The 20,518-nt window shown below is 47.6% G+C and overlaps 2 protein-coding genes across 11 annotated transcripts in view; one reads left to right on the forward strand and one right to left on the reverse strand.

Annotated features, from left to right (window-relative positions):
• The window catches only part of LOC116318632 (pollen-specific leucine-rich repeat extensin-like protein 2), an 11,939-nt gene extending 2,884 nt beyond the window's left edge, over positions 1-9,055 (forward strand). Inside the window, exons 2-14 of one of the 6 annotated variants that reach the window (XM_031737712.2) lie at positions 3,740-3,849; positions 4,073-4,106; positions 4,191-4,219; positions 4,386-4,439; positions 5,441-5,513; positions 5,690-5,733; positions 5,824-5,850; positions 6,721-6,760; positions 6,851-6,930; positions 7,041-7,064; positions 7,287-7,409; positions 7,557-7,627; positions 7,701-9,055. In XM_031737712.2, coding sequence (XP_031593572.1) covers positions 3,747-3,849; positions 4,073-4,106; positions 4,191-4,219; positions 4,386-4,439; positions 5,441-5,513; positions 5,690-5,733; positions 5,824-5,850; positions 6,721-6,760; positions 6,851-6,930; positions 7,041-7,064; positions 7,287-7,409; positions 7,557-7,627; positions 7,701-7,721 — 723 coding nt within the window. In that variant the 5' untranslated portion in view covers positions 3,740-3,746 and the 3' untranslated portion in view covers positions 7,722-9,055. Of the gene's footprint in view, positions 1-3,739; positions 3,850-4,072; positions 4,107-4,190; positions 4,220-4,385; positions 4,440-5,440; positions 5,514-5,689; positions 5,851-6,720; positions 6,761-6,850; positions 6,931-7,040; positions 7,410-7,556; positions 7,628-7,700 lie in introns of all 6 variants that reach the window. The other 5 variants (XM_031737708.2, XM_031737711.2, XM_031737713.2 and 2 more) reach the window with 5 other exon arrangements.
• Positions 9,056-9,136: 81 nt separating this feature from the next.
• atxn2l (ataxin 2-like) lies at positions 9,137-18,827 on the reverse strand. Of its 5 annotated transcripts, none has more exons than XM_039611050.1 (23): positions 18,793-18,827; positions 17,858-17,915; positions 17,112-17,168; positions 16,950-17,021; positions 16,452-16,620; positions 16,051-16,169; positions 15,539-15,630; positions 15,172-15,378; positions 14,698-14,999; positions 14,502-14,588; positions 14,228-14,368; positions 14,033-14,110; positions 13,899-13,960; positions 13,323-13,606; positions 13,167-13,236; positions 12,928-13,089; positions 12,778-12,841; positions 12,352-12,512; positions 12,001-12,127; positions 10,672-10,790; positions 10,339-10,521; positions 9,844-10,012; positions 9,137-9,495 (listed from the first exon to the last, which is right to left on the reverse strand). In XM_039611050.1, exons 1-23 carry the CDS (start codon positions 18,810-18,812, stop codon positions 9,437-9,439), a joined length of 2,862 nt encoding a protein of 953 aa, XP_039466984.1. In that variant the 5' UTR covers positions 18,813-18,827; the 3' UTR covers positions 9,137-9,436. The 5 variants fall into 5 exon arrangements, with proteins under 5 accessions (XP_039466984.1, XP_031593577.1, XP_031593576.1 ...); XM_031737717.2 differs by lacking the exon at positions 18,793-18,827 and adding an exon at positions 18,359-18,551; XM_031737716.2 differs by lacking the exon at positions 18,793-18,827 and adding an exon at positions 18,354-18,551.
• Between the last annotated feature and the right edge of the window lie 1,691 nt (positions 18,828-20,518).

The raw sequence follows: 20,518 nt of genomic DNA on the forward strand, positions 1-20,518 counted from the left end.
GAGGACTAGTTATAGACTGGGTGTAACTGGTTATAGATGGTATATAATATTATAGGGTCTACCCTACAGTATAAAGCGCCTTGAGGTGACTCTTGTTGTGATTTGGCGCTGTATAAATAAAACTGAACTGAAGTGAGTAACTGTTTATATCTGGTTATAGACGGTTGAGGGATGGTTAGAGATAGTTAAAACTGTTATAATGGGTTATAGAATGGTTATAACCATTATAAACTGGTTATAATGGGTTATAACTGGTTATAGACTGGTTGAGGACTGGTTTTCAGCCACTTTTTGTTTGATTTCCAAACGTGGGCTGGGACTCAGTCTTGGACGTGGGGGGTTTTTTTGACTGATTTTGAGCTGACCTAGTTTCGTGTCTTCTGGGTTTGGACTTGGTATTAAAGGTGATTTGAGACCCAGTTTCAGACTGGGGTTTACACTGACTGGTTTCTGACTGAAGTTATTTTGGACTTGAATAAAAATAAATTTCAAACAAATTTGTTTTGGCAGAATCTTGAAAGACGTGACAGAGCTTGTGTGAATTCGGGGGGGGGGTCTCTTTTGTCTGTCTGTGTGACTTTAGACTTTCAGATGTGGCTTTGCTCTTGGTTTTAGACTGGTTTCAGCCTAATTCACTGACCTAATTTTATCTTTGGTTTGATCTGATGCGGTTTCAGGGATTAGGTTTAGATCCACCTTTGGACGGATTTCTAACCTGGTTTTGAAGATTTCAAAACATATTTGATCAATTTCATGGATTATTGGCAGTTGAAGAAACTGATTTAAAGCATCGTTAGGAAGATGATGTAATAATATGAAAGGATATAATCGTTCATGAGCTGAGTTTGATTTTGAGCTTTGAGGTGTGGTGCATGATTTTCACTGATAATATTTGATTTTTAGCTCAGAAACATGTGCAGCTCAGATAAAACTGATCATTATCAGTCAGTTCGTTTCCCTTCCACAGCTGTGACCTTATTAGACGAGCTTCTGTTTGCTGACAGAGTTTAATAAAACCTTTCGGGGGTTTTTGTGGCGGGCTCTACATTTGCAAGATGGCGGCCTTCCTTGCTGCAGTGTGGAGCTGATGTTTGTGAGATGCAGTAAAAGCTGCGAAGCCGAGGCCGGAGATGTTCGTCTGAGTCGGGTTTCCATCATCGTGTTTCCTCTGAAGTGTGTTTCCAGCGTTCGGAGCCGGCCGGCCTTGTTTACTGGAGACTTTTGGGTTTGCAGGGCAAAGAAAGCGAGCAGTACCAGTCAGTCGCACCACGTGGTGGATGGTTTTCCTTCCTGTGTGACGCACCCCTGAGAGCAGATTAGCATCACACTGTTCTTTGTGATAACTCAGGAAGGTAAAAACCACCAGTTATTTAAGAAAATAGGACAGCTGGTTTCATTTGAACAACTCGGCTTCCTCGTGTTCATGGCCTCGTGTGATGAAGACGAGCACATGAGCGTTTGTCAAACTCAAACTTACTTGTTATGACAAAATGAGTCCGATTATGATGTGAGATGAGCTTTCCTGGTTGTTCCTGACAAATTTGTGAAAATCTGTATTTTGTATTATGTGTTGGTGCAAAAGAGACCTGCTGTCAATGACCTGCAGACACCTTAGAAAATCAAACTCTACCAAACCAAACTTCAGTAACGTAAACTGCTCTCTGTTCAGTTTCAGTGACTTGTTGTGGAGCGACAGAGGCCGCCCACTAATGTTAGCTAATGTTAGCTAATGTTAGCCAGATTCCTGTGGGCGTCTGTACTTCATCTAAATGATGACGGTACATCATTTACATGAACTACACAGTGAGACCTGAGTATGTCAAAGTGTGACTTTAGTTTGGTCCTTCAGGTCCGAGGTCATCTGATCCCACAGAGTCCGGGCACACCGACGCACCGCCTGTACTTGTGCTGGATGAAGATGCTTCTTCACGTCTGTGGGTGGATGTTTGGGTCCATGGTGTTGCTCCAGCAGGAATTTGGTGTTTGTGATGTGATGTAACATGTACATTGCCCATCAGAAGCATCGGTATCAATTTTCAGATTCATGTCTTCTGCAGGTTTTCCTTTCTTTTTTCTGACCTTACTGCAGGTAACAGTCAGAGTTGAGCGGGTGCAGCAGCCCTCAGCTCTGCACACATGCACTTTTCCTCCAGTGATGTAGAAATGTAGCATGAAACCGTTTGTCAGCCAGACCACAAAGGTTTCTGGTTTTTATGTCTCATCCAGCGCAGTTCGGGTCGGCGTTATGAACCCGAGGAGGACGGCTTTGATCACACGACTTCTGAACATTTAGCTTCAAAATCTGAATTAAACTGAAGCTTTTGTTTTGTGTTTGAAGCCAGTGGAAATTTGACTTGTTTGTGCAGCTTCATTGGTGGAAGTTTCCAGTTGTTGTGTTCAAAAGCCGAGAAAAACCACAGAATGAAAAACACCAAACTTCCAGAGAAGAGACGGCTCGCGGTAACAATCCTCCACGCTCACGTTTAAAGACTTGTTGTTGTGAGGAGCAGGTTTTTCACGGCTGAGACTCTCTGTTTTTTATTCTCACCAGAATGTGTGTGTGCACGTTTGTGGGACACTTCCTGCTTCCTTTTTTAGCATTAAATGGTGAAACACAATCACCGGCAGAGAACAAGAGCTCATGCGCTCTGCAGGCCACGGGTCACCGGACGCCCGCTTCAGACAAACAGGCTCAAACTAGAAGATGCTACCTTTAAAACAAAGTCTCCAATATTTTGTCCTCCTTCTGTAAAAACACTCGTCTGTTGAAATGAGTGGATTAGTCCAAACCCTAACCATAACCCCAGGTGGGTCAGCACTGACCTGACGCAGGTTTACGAGTTTAATCCAAACAGAATAAAAGCACTCGGTCAGCGAATCCTTCACCCGAGGGAATTTTCTTCCTTTCAGGTTCAAAGAAAGTCCGGATCAAAACGTGCTGCTTCGTCTTCACACAGTTTCCTGAGATTCAGCTTGTTGCCTTTTGAGTAACAAACAGCAGTGAAAACATGATCTGAAAAGGTTTTTCACTCAGAGTGGATTTATATTTTTCCCCACTGCACTAACTAAAGTATCAGCCCGAAAAACGCCCCCACGCCATGACGCTGCCGCCGCCATGCTACATAGCTCATGACCAGCTCATGACTCTGTGTATTTATATATATTTATATATATCATGATGAAGATTAAAGTTTTTATTGACTAAAGCAAAAACCAAATTCCAGCCGATCGTCGTCACCACGAGCCTTGACCAATCAGATTGCTTTCATCTGATCCAGCCTTTGCTAATTCAGTCTAATTAACTCAGTCTGGCACGGCCTGGACTGCTCGACGCACCAGATGATGTGAATGCTTCTGTGAACAGGATATCCTTTTATTTGTTGACTGATTAGATCGATAGCAGATGTTCAGATGTTCACTGGGAGTCAGAGAGGCTGAGACAGTCTGAGCATGTGCAGAGGAGGGAGGGAGGATGATGACGATGGAGCTGCAGGCAGGAGGAAGACCTCAGCTGTTTGGTTTCCTGCTGTGCAGATTGATGACTGATAACAAAGTGAAAGTAAACTTCAGAATTTGAACATCACTTTAGGCTCAAACAGACTTGATAAAGTTCAGGATTGTTTGTTCCAGGTTTGATCAAAGTCTGCTTTAAATAACTGAAGTTATTCGACCTCAGTCGTTCTTATCTGCAGTGACGGAGGTAAAGTTCTGACCTGCGATCTTCTCCTTTCCCTCTCAGATAAACCATGGACTTCTCCTGGTTCCTCCTCCTTGTGTCGGCCGCCGTCTTCGTCTCCATCGTCCTCCTGGCCGTCATCTGTTTGGACTGCAGGAACAAAGGTCCACTGCGTGGGTGAAAGTTGCAGTTGACACTGTATCAACCTGCGGCTAACCGCTGTTAACCACAGGCTGACCTGACTCGAGCACAAACCAACCTGTGGTTTTCAGAAACGCCTTTTATCTCTGACTCAGACCAGATCTTTCACACCCATCGTGTCCAGCACAGCGTCTTCTGAGATTTCTGCTTTGAGCTACTGACACATTATAATCTCTTTCTTTTCTCGCCCATTAGGGTCCATCCAACAAACAGCTTCAGAAGACTACACGTAAGTGTTTTCATCTGCATCACAGAGAAACTTTACTTTTCATCGATGAGTCAAAGCTTAAAAACGATGATGTTTTTTTTCCAGATCACCTGAATTCAGAGTCATCCATCCAGGTAAGTCTGAAACATCAGTCCAACGATCCATGAACACGTGGTTTATTCTGCTCGGTCATACTCATCACCTTTACTGCACATTTCCACCTCTGTGTTTTTACTCTGTGCAGCTTTGCGTGATTCACACTTCAAAATAATCGGTCTCATTATTGCTCGTCTCTTTAAGCTCCTCTCTCCATGCCAACTTCCAGAAGCCTTGCGAGCGGCAGCATCAGCGTTGGTAAGCTTTGAAATCAGCCTGAGCTTTGGTCTGATGTGCATGGATTTTCTGTGTGCGTACCTTCAAACTGTGGTCACATTTAACATCAACACTATAACTGTGTGTGTGTGTGTGTGTGTGTGTGTGTGTGTGTGTGTGTGTGTGTGTGTGTGTGTGTGAGAGAAAGAAATTATTTCAAATGAAATAACTAATGCAATACAACTTTATTTGTATAGCACATTTAAAAACCAGCAGTACACCAAAGTGCTTCACAGTAATACAGTAAATTAGAGATAGGAACAATAACAGGGTCTAAACACACCAACAGGTGGAGAGCACTAATTAGCCACAGCGCAGTGTAAAATACAAAACACAACTCGACTAAGAGATTAAAATAAAATGATTAAAACTACATAAGGGAACATTTGCAGGATACAGGCACTAACTAGGGAAAGCTAGATTGAATAAATGGGTTTTCAATTGCGATTTAAAAGATAGAACTGATTGGGATGCACGAATAGCGGTAGGAAGATTATTCCAGAGTTTGGGCGCAGCTATGGCAAAAGTACGATCACCTCTGGTCTTCAGCCGTGACCTAGGTTGCACTAAGAGCAGTTGGCCCGTTGATCTCATTGCTCTCCTAGGAGTGTACAAGCTGAGAAGTTCAGTAAGATAGCTAGGAGCAATGTTATTTATCATTTTAAAGGTAAGCAATAGTATTTTAAAATCAATGCCGTATTTGATGGGAAGCCAATGCAAGGATAGGGAAAACAAATGTAACTAGCTGATGTAATCTGCCCAGCTGGTTTGGTTTTACGGAGGTAAACTAAATAATAAAAACTGTGACTTTGAGCTTTTAGGAGAAACAGTCACTAAAGTTGTCCCCTCCCCGAGGATGGACGACTGCTCTTAAAAAAGGATACGAGTGCTTTATGTCACGGAGCTGAGAAACCTCTCTATGCTGATGATGTCGTCGTCTTTAACTCTGAAGATGATGAAGCTAACACTGATCTGTGTTTCAGCCCAGCCGACCCTACCCCCGAACCCCATCATCATTACAACCCCTCCACCTGACCCCCACCTGCGGCCTCCTTTGTAAGTCCCTCTGTGTTATGAGCGCACCTGGTTCAGGTGATGACCGTTGGCGAGCAGGAGACGCTCTCCTGGGAGCGTGCAGAGCTTTAGAAATGGTTGTGTGATGTGCACAGATCTTCTTGAAGGCAGATCTGGACTTTTTCCTTAAATACCGTTCTCTTTTTTGTGTTTCACAGTTCAACCAAACCTGAGCAGAGACCTTACACCCCAACAGAAACTGGTGAGCCTGTAAAGGACAACGCATTATTTAAGTTGTATTTTTCTGTTTTACCTTCTTACCCAAACCTATTGCTCTGTTTCTGTCCTTCAGAGAGCAATCCGAGTTATGAGAATCCAGGTACGGGTACACCCTCGTCTCTTTGCAGGCAGACCCATTTGCATTTGCACAGTGAGCCCAGCATCAGTCAGTCTGCAGAACAGATGAAGCTCAGATTATCAGATGCACAGACAGAGCTGTGGTCCAGATGATCAGTCCCATCTGAGCCGTTTTGGATTAAAAAAGTCTCATTTTTGATGAGCCACGTGATTGGACTTTATGCCAGGAGTACACCGGCTTGTTGCTTGTTCAGGGGGACAGCTCAGAGTTCGGAAAGAGGAGTTTCGTGAAGATGTTTCACCTCTCAGGCTGCCGCAGTTCAGAACTGACATCTGATCTGAAAAGTTTAGACTGGTTGGTGCAGAGCAGGACATGCAGAGTTGGTTGGAGGAGGTGGAGGTAGATGATCCGCTGCGGTGACCTCTAAAGGGAGCAGCTGGGAGATGATCTACTTTTAATCTCAATATTGTGACATTTCTGTGTGAAAAACAAAAACTAGCGACTGACTTTCTTGACTTCCAAGACCTGAAGCTTCTCGGCCTCCCAAAGCGATTTATCAGTGAGACTTGTGGAAACTGTTAGACCGGATTTAATAGGTTTAACTCCGAGATCTTAGGATTTCTTTAACTTTGAGATTAGTTAAACTGGACCTGGGATTTAATATTGGACCTCTTTAACCTGGTTATGGTTGTAGTGGACTGTTTAAGCTCTTTGGACTGGGAGAGTTGGTCTGGACCGGGATTGGACTGCAGACTCTGATTAGAATCTGGGATTTGTTAGATTTAACTCTTGGGCTTGTTGGGATGAACTCAGGAAGAAAACTCTGACCTTTGACCCCGTGATGTCAGTGTGCGGGAACGTGATGTTTAGCTGACTTTTGTTTTTCCACAGAACCTGAGAAGGACGTTGACGATCCAGCTGATAATTACATGTAGGTTTCCACGTGCAGCTTCCAGCCGGTGTTTGTACCTCAGTGATGACGCTCTGATCTGATCTTCCTCTTCTTCTGTGGTTTCCCCAGAGAGGTGTTACCCGACAATCCGGAGGAGAGCAAAGGACTCCCCGCGGACATCGAGAGCCGAGCCTCGACGCCCAGTTCAGGTACAGTTTGGATCTTTCATCATAAAACACGGATGTTGAGGAGTCACACAGAATGTGGACGGGAAGTTTTTCGGAGTTTGAACTCATCAGCTGTTTGTGCTCTTTCGCAGATCATAATTACGTGAACCTCGATGGTAAGGCAACATACTTGTTCTTCTTCCACGGTGAACCTCAGCTTCAACGCGTTTCAGATCAAATGTTTCCTTTTCTTTTATTTAAAACAAAAACAAAACAGGAAAGTATGACAAGTTTTAAAATGTCTGAATGTCCTCACACCAAAACAAGCAGCTGTTCAAACACAGAAGTAAGAATTCATTTTTAATCACGCTGCATCGCCTCCTCTGTCCTCTGCTCAGAAGAAGAAGACGACGATGACAAACTCGACTATCAGAACGTGGCACCAATAGGTATATTGCACTGTGCACCTGACCCTATGCTCCAACTTTCCGGTACCTTCCCCCGTCGTGCGACATATCAAAGTAAAGTTGTCTTCTTTTGATTGACAATTCATCAGCCAATAAGCTTCCCCGATAATCCTCCTGTGTGACAGAATAACTCACGGAATGTTTTTGGGGGCTTTTAAACACACGTGGTTATAAAAGGTCGGATGTTTGTCTTTTCTTCAGGGTCCACTCCAGGTTCATCCGCTCAGAGCAGCGAAGACGAGTACGAGGAGTCCAATTACGTCAACCAACCTGTAAGTTGAAGCGACTCGCCAACATTCAGCTTCTCATTGGAGACGTCGGCTCAGTCTGTCTTCTTCTTTTCAGATGGGACTAGTCAACCACTGACGGCCCGACCACAGCAAGCGTTCACCTTCCTCCACAACGATGTCCGACCACAGAGTTTCTTTTGTTTTTTTTTGTTTTTTTTTAAAGCTGAACGACTGAGAAAAGAAACTGAGATGAAGACCTGAAACACCTTCCTCCCCACTTCCTGCAGGCTCAGCCGAGTCTGTCAGTGTGATCAGACTTTAAAGATGGAGGCGTAAAACTGCACATTTGAAACTGACTTCCACTTTGGCCATGAGATACCTGGAAACCAGGTAAATGCCAGCTGTGCTCTGGAGGCATCCATCCTGTTCCAGCGGCGTCCTTGGACCAAACAGGAAGTCAAGTTTTTCTTTGGTTTTGTGTAAATATCTGCTGGAGTGTTTTTGGACGTTTATGCTGCAGTTACACTCGGGAACCTGGCTGGAGACCGCGGTGCGACTCTGGTGCATCGACACGCCGACAAAAAGACCAGAAATGACATATAATCTGTTTACGGTGAGGATTTCTGTTTGTGTGGCGTATGCAGCCCAAACGTCACAGCTCTGAAACAAAAACTGCAAAATTACACACTCAGCAACTTTGGAGAGCAATAAAACCAGAATACAACCAGCCGAGCGTCCCTACGGCAGACGAGTCCGATCATCGCGGCAGCCCGTCAGAGCGACCGCAGACGGCCTCACGCCAGGCGATCTCTGCAGTCACCTTATTTAGTCGTTGCCACAACTAAATAAATTAAAGTAATAACCGGGCAGTCAGATTTTGTTTCCTCCTTAGTTGGTAGACTGCCGTCCCATTTTCAAATCTGCTCCCCCTACAGGCTGGAACCAGAACAGGAAGTCCTCAGTGTTTGGTTGTGTGGCGGCTGGTCGCTGTGCAGGTTTCCCCGAGCGTCCTGCAACAGTCACCACAGAGTATTTATAAGTCATGAAGGTGGGAACACTAAATTAGGATCCTGTTATTCGCTTTTGTAGCAGCGACAAATCCAACAGTGCGAGGAGGCGTCAGATCAGTTTCTCTCCAGTGACTCTGAATCAGTCAGAGGTTTTTCATTCATTTTGTTAAATATTTGATTTAAATACGTTAGGTTTTATTTCATTGGTTAACTCTTTCTTTCACAGCCTCGGGTCATGAGGGGCGACATGTTTGAGCTTTACCTTGATGTTACTGACACCTCCTGAGAATGTTTTCATCCATCCAGTGTTTTTCATGTATTTATGTGCCGTTGCTGTGTTTGCTGTCGTCTCTGGGCCTGTAAAAATCTGAGTGTGAGAACAACAAATGTTTTTTAAAGAACTACAAATTAAATTTTTTAAAGAAAACCTGAATCTGTACCCGACTCTATCTGCTCCCAGCTGGAGGTTACAGTGCAGCTCCCGAAACTCGAACTCAAGAATCAAACTTTTGGATTAAAACCAACATTCACGGAGACAGAGTTAAAGTGTTTTCAGTGCTTTTATTAATAATGAACTGGTTTCGTCTGTAAAAAGGACCGAGGAAGAACGGGGCACACAAAGTTTCCACCAGTTTGAACGCCTTCAGTCCAGTTTCATGTCGGTGTGTCCAGACAGTCTCTGCTTACATATTAAAAATCGAGAAACTTTGCCTCACGCGAGGCGTTTCTGTCTGATCTGCTTTTTAAAAAAAACATCCTGGTGAGGACGTCAACTCGTGTCAGGGCGTGCGGGGAATGTTACGAGCTGGAGGCGCCGCCGCCATCGTGAATCCAGCCGGCTTCAGTTGGCAGACGGGTGGAAGGACAGCTGCTGGGCGGGGTGAGCCTGAACCTGGACAGCTGGAAGACATGAAACACAAAAGCTCAGGATTAAATCCTCCTCTCAGCGCGGATCGCTGGAATTCAGGCCAGAGCGCCGACTGGAGTCAACCATCTCCCACTCAATGGCTCCGATGCACTCCCACATCTTAGATTAGGCTAATTATCATTGATTTGATTCATATTCTGATAATTCAGTGGCCAATGACGTTAACCCTCAGGTTTCCCTGCAGACGACCCGACCTTCAGCTCTCGACTTCGTTTGCTTAGCACCAAAGTTTCTGCTGTGAGTTTAATGCAAACCTGTGTTTGACTGTCACAGCAGCAGGAGCTGAGATTTAAGTCTGTGGGAGGTTTTTTTCCCCTCACCTTGACCGGGTCCTATGTAGAAGTGCTGCGGCGCCCCCTGCTGGGGCGGTGGGCCATGCTGGGGGTTGGAGCCGCCACCCTGCTGAGGGGGGGCGTAGTGCAGCATGACAGGCGGGGGGCCGTGGCCGGCAGCGTGGTGAGGTGCCGACATGGCGCCTGTTACGTGAGCCTGCAGAGGACAAACAGGAGAAAAGGGGGAGGTTTGAATCCGACAGCTGGGGGCGCCAAACCTCAAAGCTCAAAGGATGAAAATATAAACGTCTCACTGTTATTAATCAGCTGATTAATATTTTGGTTATTAAATGTTTTTATTTTGGCTGATAAACCATCCAGAACTCCATGTTTCACGTTTACCTCTGCAAACAACACACGGTGAGAACAGCTGATTCCTAAACCCGACTTATTCTCAGACTTCTCATTAATCTAAAGAACGGTTACAGCGGCAGAAACACCTCCATGTTCAGTTTATCTCAGGCAGCTGCTTTTCCTGTTCACCTGTGTGAGCTGGCTGATTGACGGGAAGCCGTGGGTCAGCTGCTGGGGCGTGGGCAGGCCGTATCCCTGCATGGCGTAGGCGGCCTGCGGAGAGCCGTGGCCCGGCGGCAGGTTAGGGGGCGTGGGAGCCGACAGACCTCCGGCGTGAAACAAGGACTGAGGTTGAGAAGTGCCCTGACTCACCTGAGGAGTGTGAATCAATAAATACATTTAAAACATTTAGCAGAGAAAACAAACCTGACGTCGCTGTTATCAATCCACATTTTCTCCTGACTTCGAACAAAAGCTTCAGATTCGATGGATTAGTCATCGTTGGCGTCAGAATGCACCCACCTGAGCGTGTCCTGGGCTGGGGGTCGTGTGCTGGGGTGGGGGGTGACTCCCAGTGGGTGTGCTAGAGGGCTGAGGAGGATGGAGGGAGCCCGAGTGGTGAGTATGGATGGACTGAGGAGCTGAGAGACGAGAGAGGAGGAAGGATGAACTCTAATCAGCATTCCCACCTCACACAGGTGGGTTAAACCAGTCACACCTTTAACGATTTTACGCTTTTTATTGTAAATCACTGTTTAAAAATAGTTTTCACAGAGGAAATGTCCACAATGACTTTATCATCTAAGAGAAGTCGAACAGACCAGAGCTGGAACTGTGTGTAAAAACAAGTTGAACCACAAGATGGCACCGTGACCTTTAACCTTTATTTAAGCAGACAAATAACAAGCATCTTCTTTACAACAGCAGCCCGAGGAAATGGGGATCGCTAAGAAGGAATATGTTAAACAAAGAGCACACATCTGCGATCCACTCTAAAACGCTGCCCCCTGGTGGTCAAAGTCCGGTTTAAACTTCTACCACTTCCCTTTGTTTTTTTGCACGATCTGTAAATGTTATTAGTCTTTATGCAGACGACATAATGCAACCACACCTCCAGGGGTGTGAAACATCTGGCCCAGAGCCCAGACGAGGCCTGTCTGAGGGTCCAGTCTGGCCCCCTGGATGCTCTGCTGAGAGTGAAAACTGAAGAGGTCAGCCCAGATACTGAGCTTTCTGACCAGCAAACCCCAACAGGTCTCCTCCACCCTCATCCTGAACCCCCTCCTCTACACCACACCACAGTGAGAGACTGTAGGGAGGAGGTGAAGCACATGACTGGGTGGGGTTCTCACAATAACCTGCTCTTTGACACCACCAAGACCAAGGAGGCATCCATCTGTCACCCCGACACTCGTCCCCACCCACTCCACCCTGCCTACACTCTTCTGCATGTATTTGAGCTCATCTCTAATCTGATATTATTCCTGATGTGTTGATGTCAGCTTCATCACAGAGGAGTCGAACGCCACATCAGGTCAAACAGTCAGAGCCCTCAAATCTGTCTGAACCACAAAGACGTCGAATCTTCTGTTCTGAAAACAGTTTGAGATTTTGTGCCTCTAAAGATTCTCAGAGTCTCCAAACGTCCTGTTTTAGCTAAAGACACGTTCAGACTGATAATTGAATCTACTTCTTTACAATAAATATTTACTTGTGTGGGTTATTAAGCTGAGGTTTAAGCTTCCAACCAACTCTGAGCTGCATGTTCATCATGAAACAAAAGGAGATAAATTTGTGTTTGTTTACAAGAAAATCTGAAGCTCAAATTTTAACATGCGGCTCCTTTCTTACCGTACATGGCCTGTTGGGGGCCCGGCGGGCCGTCAGCCTGCCCGGGGAACTGAGGGCCTGGAGGCCCGATCGGCTGAGCGGCCCCGGAGGTCAGCATCCTCGCTCCCTGCAGCATCGAGTAAATCGGCTATGATTAAAGAGAGAGGACAAAGTCAGCAAGACGTTTTAAAAAGCACAAAAGACGAAATGTGAACTCCTCTTCCTGTAAATGTTTCCGTAACAGTCACAGAGACATCAACAGTAAGCGAGCGGCCCGTTACTGAGGTCGCGTGCTTGTTTTGTATTAACTGCACGATAACACATCTCACAGAAACCTGGTTAAGTGACAGGTGAAGAGCATGCTGCAGTTACCTGTCCGTGGAAGTGTGGGGGCAAGGCCTGGATCACCTGACTGTACTGCAGGTAGGACTGGGGGTAAGGAGAAGCCACCAGCTGGGGCCCTGCTGCCGAGGCCGAGATCATGGAGGAGGCCGGGGAGCCGTGGTGCTCCGGACGTGGACCCCCGACCAACCCTGGAGCAGAAGAACCCACGAGTTCACTGCAGAGCTAACTTACACCTGGATCACTGAACTTAACCACCTCCTCAATAAATTTGGACATTTTAAGGTCCAATGATGAAACTGCAGGACTAACAGACACACACACAGTGTTTCTGTGTTTTTCAGTTTCCTGATCTGAACTGGACGAAGCAGGAAAAAGAAAAGCGACGATCGGGGAAGCGGTCGTTTCTTCCTCACAGTGACACCAAATATGAAGGCGTGTGAGTGCGGCGTGTACCTTTGGGTCTGGGGTATTTCCCCTGACTGATGGTCGACACGGTGTACTGATACAGCTGAGGAGCCTGAGGAGGAGACAGGACGCCATTACATCACATCAGTGTCATCGCCAACCCCGCCCCCTGAGACGGACATTTAAATAAAAACACACCTGGATGGAGTGCCCCTGCAGGGGGATGGGGGAGATGTAGGACAGGTAGTGTGCAGGTGGGCTGCTGTAGATGGCCCCTCCTCCTGGCTGTCCCGGGCCTGGGAGGACCATCGCGGGGCTGGGCGGGGTCGGCCGAGGCGGGGCGGGATTCGAGGAGGGTTTCTGCGAGTCACAATGAGTGGCATATTTGAGAAGTCTGCACGAAGCGCACGATTCGGGCGTGACCTCTGAGGACTTACCGCAACCACGTTTCCTTTAACGGGAAGAAACTCCTTGGCGTTTGGATTCAGCGTCGAGTTTTTCACCTGCCTGAAAACATCAGAACCACAGAGACGCGTGAAAACGTGTTACAGCGCCATCACAATGTCTTTACATTTGCTACTTGCTTCACTCACACTGCAGTCGGCGTCGCCGTCTCCGCGCGCTCGCTGCACAGCTCCCCTCCGATCGGGGTCGCCGTCGGCCCCTCCGTCCCTGAGGAGCGGGGGCCAGGTGGAGCTGCAGGCAGCAGGGCAGCAGGTGCTGAGATGGGTGGAGCTACCTCTGTAGCCACGACGGGCCTGGGTGGGCTGGGGGACGACAAGGAGGAGGAGGAGGAACAATCCGTGGAGGGGGTGGGGCTGTCCTGAAGGGTGTCTACAGAGGCGGGGCTCACCAAAGGGGAGGAGCTCGCCTGCAGCTGAGTGACAAAGAGGAAGACCTCGAGGTGAGACTAACGACTGCAGACGGCTCCATTTCATTTCTTCTTTTTTTTTTTTTTTTTTTTAAACTGACATCACAGCAGGTGACATCATGTGACCACCGTGATGTCACCTGCTGTGATTTCACCTGCTGTGAGATCCCACCAAGCCTCAAACTGGCGTACGAGTTTATTTGTTTATTTTTTTTAATAAACAGGATTTCACAGTTTGAAGCCAGTCAGGCAAACTGAAGAACACCCAAAGCGCAGGACCCCTGAGAGCGAGCTTTACCCTGAACTCTTTGCCAAACTTGCGGAGCTCCTCCAGCTGAGACCTCTGCTGCACAGACGGAGCTGCGAACAGGAAGAGAGGCGGTGTGAGGAGGGCTGACGAAGGCAGAGGCAGGCGGGTGGAGGTTTTTGTACCTTTGCTGTTCTTGCCGTCCTGTGGAGTGGGCTGACCTTCAGGCGGCTCTTTGGCGGCGTTGCCCAGGACTTCACTCACTGCAGAGGAACACGTTAGCACGCAGGTTTCACACAGCGGTCTGTGAGCGGCTTCAAACACACCAACATGCACGCAGCGCTGCACACGCGACCTAAATAAATCAAACATCAGCTCACCGTCCACGGGGAAGAGGAGGGTGGGGCCAGTGGGTTTGGTGGTGGTGGTGGTCGCCATGGTGACAGTGGAAAGGGAGGAGGAAGCGGGGTCGACTGACGGAGGATCCTGGGGAGGGGCGTCTGGTTTCAGAGTACGAGACGCTGGAGGACAGACAGAGACGAGGAAGAGGAGAAACAGGTGAGCATCCAGGAGGAAGGAAGGAGGAAGCTCAGCTCAACTTTTATTCCCTTTTGTGTGTGTGTGTGCGTGTGTGTGTGCGTGTGCGTGCGTTACCTGCAGGCGTGGACTGGGAGTTCGAGGTCCGCAGCGTTCTGTTGCTCTGGAATCTCTGAAGGGATTTCGGAGACATTCTGGATGAAACTGGAGACGATCAAACATAAACGTCAGTTCATGATGTGACCACAAGAGGGAGCTGCTCGACCCCCCCCCCCCACACACACACACACACACACACACACACGCTTCGTACCACCGTTTACGGACGAGCGCGTGGTGTCGGTTAGCGCCTGCGGGTGCGAGCGCGGAAGAACGTGGTTGGTGTGGGGCGGGCTGCTGGCGGCAGGTGGGCTGCTCCGTGATTGGCTGGGAGAGCAGGCGGTCCTGAAAGACATAGGACTGCTCCTATCAGAGGATGGTTTGGGGGAGGAGCAGCTGGTCGGGAGGTGTCTGGAGGGAGGCGGTGCTGCTCGGCCGGAGGCCCCGGGTCTGATGCTGCTGGCAGACGGGCCAATCTCTCGAGCCCTCTGAGGGAGGGGGACGTACTTCGCCTCCCTGGGAAACAAGAGGGAGAGAAACAGGAAGTGAGAGCAGCTTCAGGTCGGGAAAACATCTTGGGAATTTCTGAGGTAAATTCAGGCAGGAAAGTTTGTATTTTGGGAATTTTGGGTATTTTTAAAATATTTTATTATTTTCTGCCTCGCCAGGTGCGCCGTGTTCCCGTTACCTGCTTGTGGAGGTGAACCCGGGGCTCGTCCTCTCCTCCCGCTCTCGGACCACCGAGCTGTATTTGTCCTCCTCGCTCCTTCCCTCGTCGTTCTCCAAGGAGACGCGGCGGCGGTACTGCAGGCTGCTCTCGATCTCACTGGCTAGCTGCGCCGCCCTAGCCTCCCGCTGCCGGTACACCTCCGAGTTCCCCCTCTCCAAAGGCATGCTGGGAAAAGCATGACAGAAGGAAGGTGAGACCCTCGTTTAAAATCATGAAAACTGGGACACTGACGCTTCACAACATGTGTGAACATCTTTATATTTCACGTCTGGCAGACGGCGACACAGCTGGTGAAACTGAGCCTTGTAAAGGTTCGTTTACTTACGTGTACATGGAGAGGCTCGAGTCGTAGGTCGACTTCACGCCGTACGCTTCCTCGTTAAACTTGAACATCTCGTTGGCGTCCCAGCCGTTCGACTGACACAGAGGGAAAAAAAAAACGAATGAATTGGAGATGTCTCATTTCAGCGAGGTACTCCACGTGAACCCAACAGGAAAATATCTTCAAAATCAGCAAGAGCAGTGCTGACAAGCCAAAAGCATCGGTTTGTCCTAAATAATAAAACCTTTCTTTGGAAATAATTCTGCTTCATTTGTTAATAAAACTGTACGTTTGAGATTTACAGGTAAGAATCCATCTGATTTGTGTCGTTGGTTTTCAAACATTTCAGTAAGAAATTATTATTGTGAAATCGTCTGCTCGGTTCAGCTGTGAGAGAACGGCCTGAAACAGAAGCCGCAGTTCCTCTAACGTCCACCAGAGGCAGCAGCAGAGGTCAGAGGGGGTGCTGCAGGTCAGCGTAAAACTTTCCCTTCGTAAATTAAAAGCTTCCTCACCGTGTCCGAGTCCAGGTCGAAGCCGTCTCCGTTTCCATCCCCGTCCCACCGCTGCAGCACCTTCTCCCGGTGCTCCCCGTTCAGCCGCGACGAGCCGATGGCCGAATCCGTGAACGAGTCTGCAGGCACAAAAATCAGGCTTCAGTCCGACCACTTCAGCACCAGCTGCCCTTCATCTCTGCAGCATCCGATGCACAAACCATTTAACGCGCCGCTGATCATCACGTTATCCAGGTTTGAATATTTATTACTCACAGGGGTTTCATCCAAACTAGCAGATAATATTCCCCATTAACCCTCCGATTCTCCCCTGAGGCCTGGAGCTCATACACAAACCTGATTTTTGTTTTTTAAAGAAAATAAATGCAGCTCTAATCTAAAGGTGGGTCGAGCCCGGTTACCTCTGACGGCAAAGGTCAAGTCGACGTCCCGGCACGTCATAGTGACGAGGTCAGCGGGGCTGAAGATCATGGTGTCAGTAACATCCTCGATCCTGGGAGCAGAGGGCTGGCTCCCTCCTCCTCCTCCTCCGTCACTCACTTTGTGAACAGCATCCACAGCCAGCTCACACTGACACATGCAGACAGATTACAGCTGTTTAACCACTGAAGCTTCTGCAGGAGTGACCTCACAGACGGCAGTCTGACGAATCAGAACTGCCTCAAATTGCAAAGTAAAGACTCAGTGATGGTAAAGACAAACCCCCACTATGGGCAGGACTTGGTGACAGTGGGGAAGAAGAACTCCCTTTTAACAGGAAGAAACCTCCAATGGGAGCAGACTCAGACACGAGCAAAGAGACAAAACAGACAGCAGGAGAGAGCCGTGTGTCTGAACCCCTGGGGAGCAAAAACACTGAAGGTCAAAATATAAGCTGTTTAAAAAAAAAACAAAGTCACCTGCGAGCTCAACGTCTTGAAGATTCCCTCGTACAAGGCGCCATTTTTCACTCTCACGTCGCAGGTGGAGCCCTGGAAGCAGCAGACAGGATGGCTTCAGTGCATCTGCAGCATTCAGCCAAAAAACACCAACCAGAAACAAAAAGGCAGAAACGGACTCACCACCACCGCTGTGAGGAAGTGAAGCATGCGCGCGTTGTTGTAGACGCCTTCAAATACCTGCAGATACAGGTGAGGCGTGAGAGCAGGTCATACTTAAGGTGCAGGTAAAGTCAGCTGATTGTGAGGGGTCAGGTGGGAAAACACGAGTACACGTGGACCATCGTGAGGAGCACGGAAATAAACCTCAGCTTCAGGAAACTGCCCTGAAATCAACGAGCCCTCAAATATTTAACCTTTCATTAAATACAGCACAGAGCCGCCTCAGCACTGAAGTCTCAGCCGGCAGCTCAAGTCCACCAATGAAAACACATTTCAAACATCCACAAGTCAACATTTTAGTTGTTTTATTGTTTGAGAGAAGAAAACTTTAAAGGTTGAGACGCTAACCCAATCTGTCCCAGTCTGGGTTCTCCACAGTCCAGAGATTTAAGGTTAACGAGCCCTGACAGACTGGCCACCTGTCCAGGTGTACCCCACCTTCCAGCCTATGAGAGCAGGGATAACCTGCAGCTCAAACCCAATCCTGAATTGGATAAATGGAAGAAAATGGATGGAAAAAAGACGTTTCAGTGGCAGAAACAAGCTTCCACATCTGAGCCTGTGATGACTTATTTTGATGGAGTTTCATAATAAAGTCTTTTATTCAGGCTGTGTTTCCAAACAGCAGGAGCGTGTCAGCTGACCAGACACACCTGTCTGAGACCAGCAGCCCACCTGATCCCGTCACAACAGTCACCTGTACTTACAGAGCTGCGCACAGGAGGAGATTGGGTCAGTGGAGGTGGCTTCATGGTGCTCCTGCTCCTGAAAAAGGAAGGGAAAGCGTCAGGTAGACAAATTACAGGTAAAACGTCCTCTGTGCGAACAATGACATCAAAGAGGCCACCTCTGCAGAAAGCTGCCAAACCAGCTGAAGCCTAGCATGCAATGATCTGGCCCTGCCCGCACATACGGCGCCGTCCCGCAAAGGTGGCGCAGTTTTACCGCAGAATCGTAAAGTAAGCTAGCGCAGCAGGCTAACGGCGCTAGCTCAGGGACACGGCGACTTTTAAACAAACGAACCGCCACAAATGGTCAGAGTGACACGTGCACGAGGCTTAGCGTGTAAATTATACTTTTTAGTCACGTGCATCCCCGTTACTCCGGTGTCGCCGTCCCGGTACGAAGTCACGCGGTTTGACAGGCCGAACACGGCGCACCTGGAAAACAACAACAAAACAGCGCCAGGTGCGCTCGATTTACCGCACCCGGGTCCCGCCGCCCACGTGATGCGGCCCCACTGTTGCGGGCGGCCCGATCCACGGATTCCAGTTCAACTTCAAACGAACGCGTTCATGAACGGAGCAGCTTGGACTGCGTGTAAATGCACGATCCCTGTGACGTAAGCACTCAGCTGCCCTGATGCGGCAACTTCCACGCTACGTCCACACTCATCAGGCCCACCCCGCTAACTAAAACGAGCCCACTAAACGCAAACCCCGCCCACTTATCTACATTAGGCAACCGATTGGTTCGTTTTTGTCGCTGTCGTTTTGGACTAGTTTAGTCATTGGTTAGGGTTCCTGTCAATCATACGTCACCTTGTTTATGTAATGTTACATTGATGCTCGCGTGCGTTTTGTTTTTGTTTAGTTTTTAACTTCGCGAAAAAAAAAAAAAAAACAAGCAGAAAAGTACAAACCTGAGAGCCGGTTCAGTCATCCTTCACTGGATTTCATCCAGAATCTATTATCAAACCAATAATTTACTGACTTCAGAAAGTTCAGATTTATTGAAACACTGCATTTTAAATGTACGCCCATGTCTAAAAATGAGCTGTAATATTATCCAGTACCACCTCAGGTTGTTTGCGTCACACCGCTGCATCATCATGGACTCCAGATTGTTCCTAACATTTTATCATTTTGAGATCACGACTGTCCAAATACACCCGTGTCCATCTTGAAGACAAAGCAGCTCCTCTTTTGAGCTGAAAAAGCTCAGAAATCTGCAGTTCCTGCAACATCCACCAGAGGCAAACCGAGAGGTGGAGACAGCTGTAGCTGCTAGCTTCACCTGAACTGGACCCTCTGGACCATGTTTGTGTTGTTGGAGCCCTCTGACCAATAATATGGCTGCTGTGAGGTCACTGTACTAACAGACTGTCCAACAGGTGTGAGCTCCAGTTCTGGTGAGTGAAACTGTTGGATTTGAATGGATGTTATTTAACCCTTTCACACAGTGGTCACTACAGTGGACAGCTATTCAAAGGCTGTTTGCTTGTATTTGTGTCAGTATTTGTGGTATAGTTGCATGTAAACCATTACATTGGCGTGACGTCTTCGAGCAACTTAAGTCCAGATGCTTTTCTTTCCAAGCTCCTTAGACTACGATGACCTGGATGACTGAGAACCTTCACAGACAAACCACTAAATTGGACACTGAGGTCACTCCATACCTGCCATCCACGCCAAAGGTGATGTTGTCCACCTAAGTGGACATGTAAAAAAGTCTTTGAAAAGTACATGTTTAAACAAAAATGAAGTTTACAAATCTTTTTCATGCCTAAATATGAATAAAAATACTTAAAACCAATCCAGATTGAAGTTGTCATAATTCATCAATGAAAGGGTTAATTAGCAGGTATCTTAGTTTGCAGTGTTGGGACTAACGCGTTATTAAGTAACGCGTTACAGTAACTACGTTATTATTGTGGTAACGAGCACGGTAACTAGTTATCATGCCAAAACCAGGAACGCGTTACTCGTTACTGGGATTTAGATAGGCTCGTTACTCGTTACTTCGTGTGGTGGATATCGCGGAGCTTCCACAGATTCAATAACATTAGCAAGTGGTGGAGGCCAGCAGGTGGATGAAGGAAAAGGGAGGCAAGAGGAGAGACCCGAAGCGGCCGCCGGTGTCAGGTGAACTGAACTTCAGGTAAGAAGTTATGACCTGCAGTCTATCTGAGTCAGATATAAACCAAGTTTAGGTGGAGTTTATTTTCGGTATGCTGACATTTTCGTACTGCGTGCTAGCTAGCATGACGGAGTTTCTATACAGCTGGGTGGGTGCTATGTTACTGATGTTGAACTTTATTTTGTTCATACGGTTAATTATTAGAGTTGCCAACCGTCCCCTAAAAAAACAGAATCGTCTGGTATTCAGAGAAAATATTACGCGTTTCGTACTGAGGTGAAAAGGAACACAGTTTGTCCCGGACTTCAGCTACAATGAAAAAAACACAAAGCTGAAGCTGCACAGCTGCCTCTTCCTCTCTCATTCTCTCCTCTCCCGTTTCTACTTCAATCATGAAACTGATCAATGATCAGCTGATCGGCTTTTCTCTCTTGTTTATTTATCGCCCACTTTGCGCCAGAAAGAGGAAACCAGCGGATGTCGCGTTAAACAACAGCAGCACGTTTAAG

Source organism: Oreochromis aureus, linkage group 4 (genome assembly GCF_013358895.1).
Source record: "Oreochromis aureus strain Israel breed Guangdong linkage group 4, ZZ_aureus, whole genome shotgun sequence".
In the NCBI taxonomy this organism is placed as follows: Eukaryota; Metazoa; Chordata; class Actinopteri; order Cichliformes; family Cichlidae; genus Oreochromis; species Oreochromis aureus.

Excerpts from the sequence above, each read along its gene's own strand:
- atxn2l (XM_031737714.2), bottom strand. The coding sequence starts at position 18,035 with ATGCTAGGCTTCAGCTGGTTTGGCAGCTTTCTGCAGAG. Across the intron at positions 15,631-16,050 it reads TCGACCTGGACTCGGACACG|TCGAACGGCTGGGACGCCAA; the intron begins GTGAGGAAGCTT and ends CCTCTGTGTCAG. Across the intron at positions 9,496-9,843 it reads CTACATAGGACCCGGTCAAG|CTGTCCAGGTTCAGGCTCAC; the intron begins GTGAGGGGAAAA and ends CATGTCTTCCAG.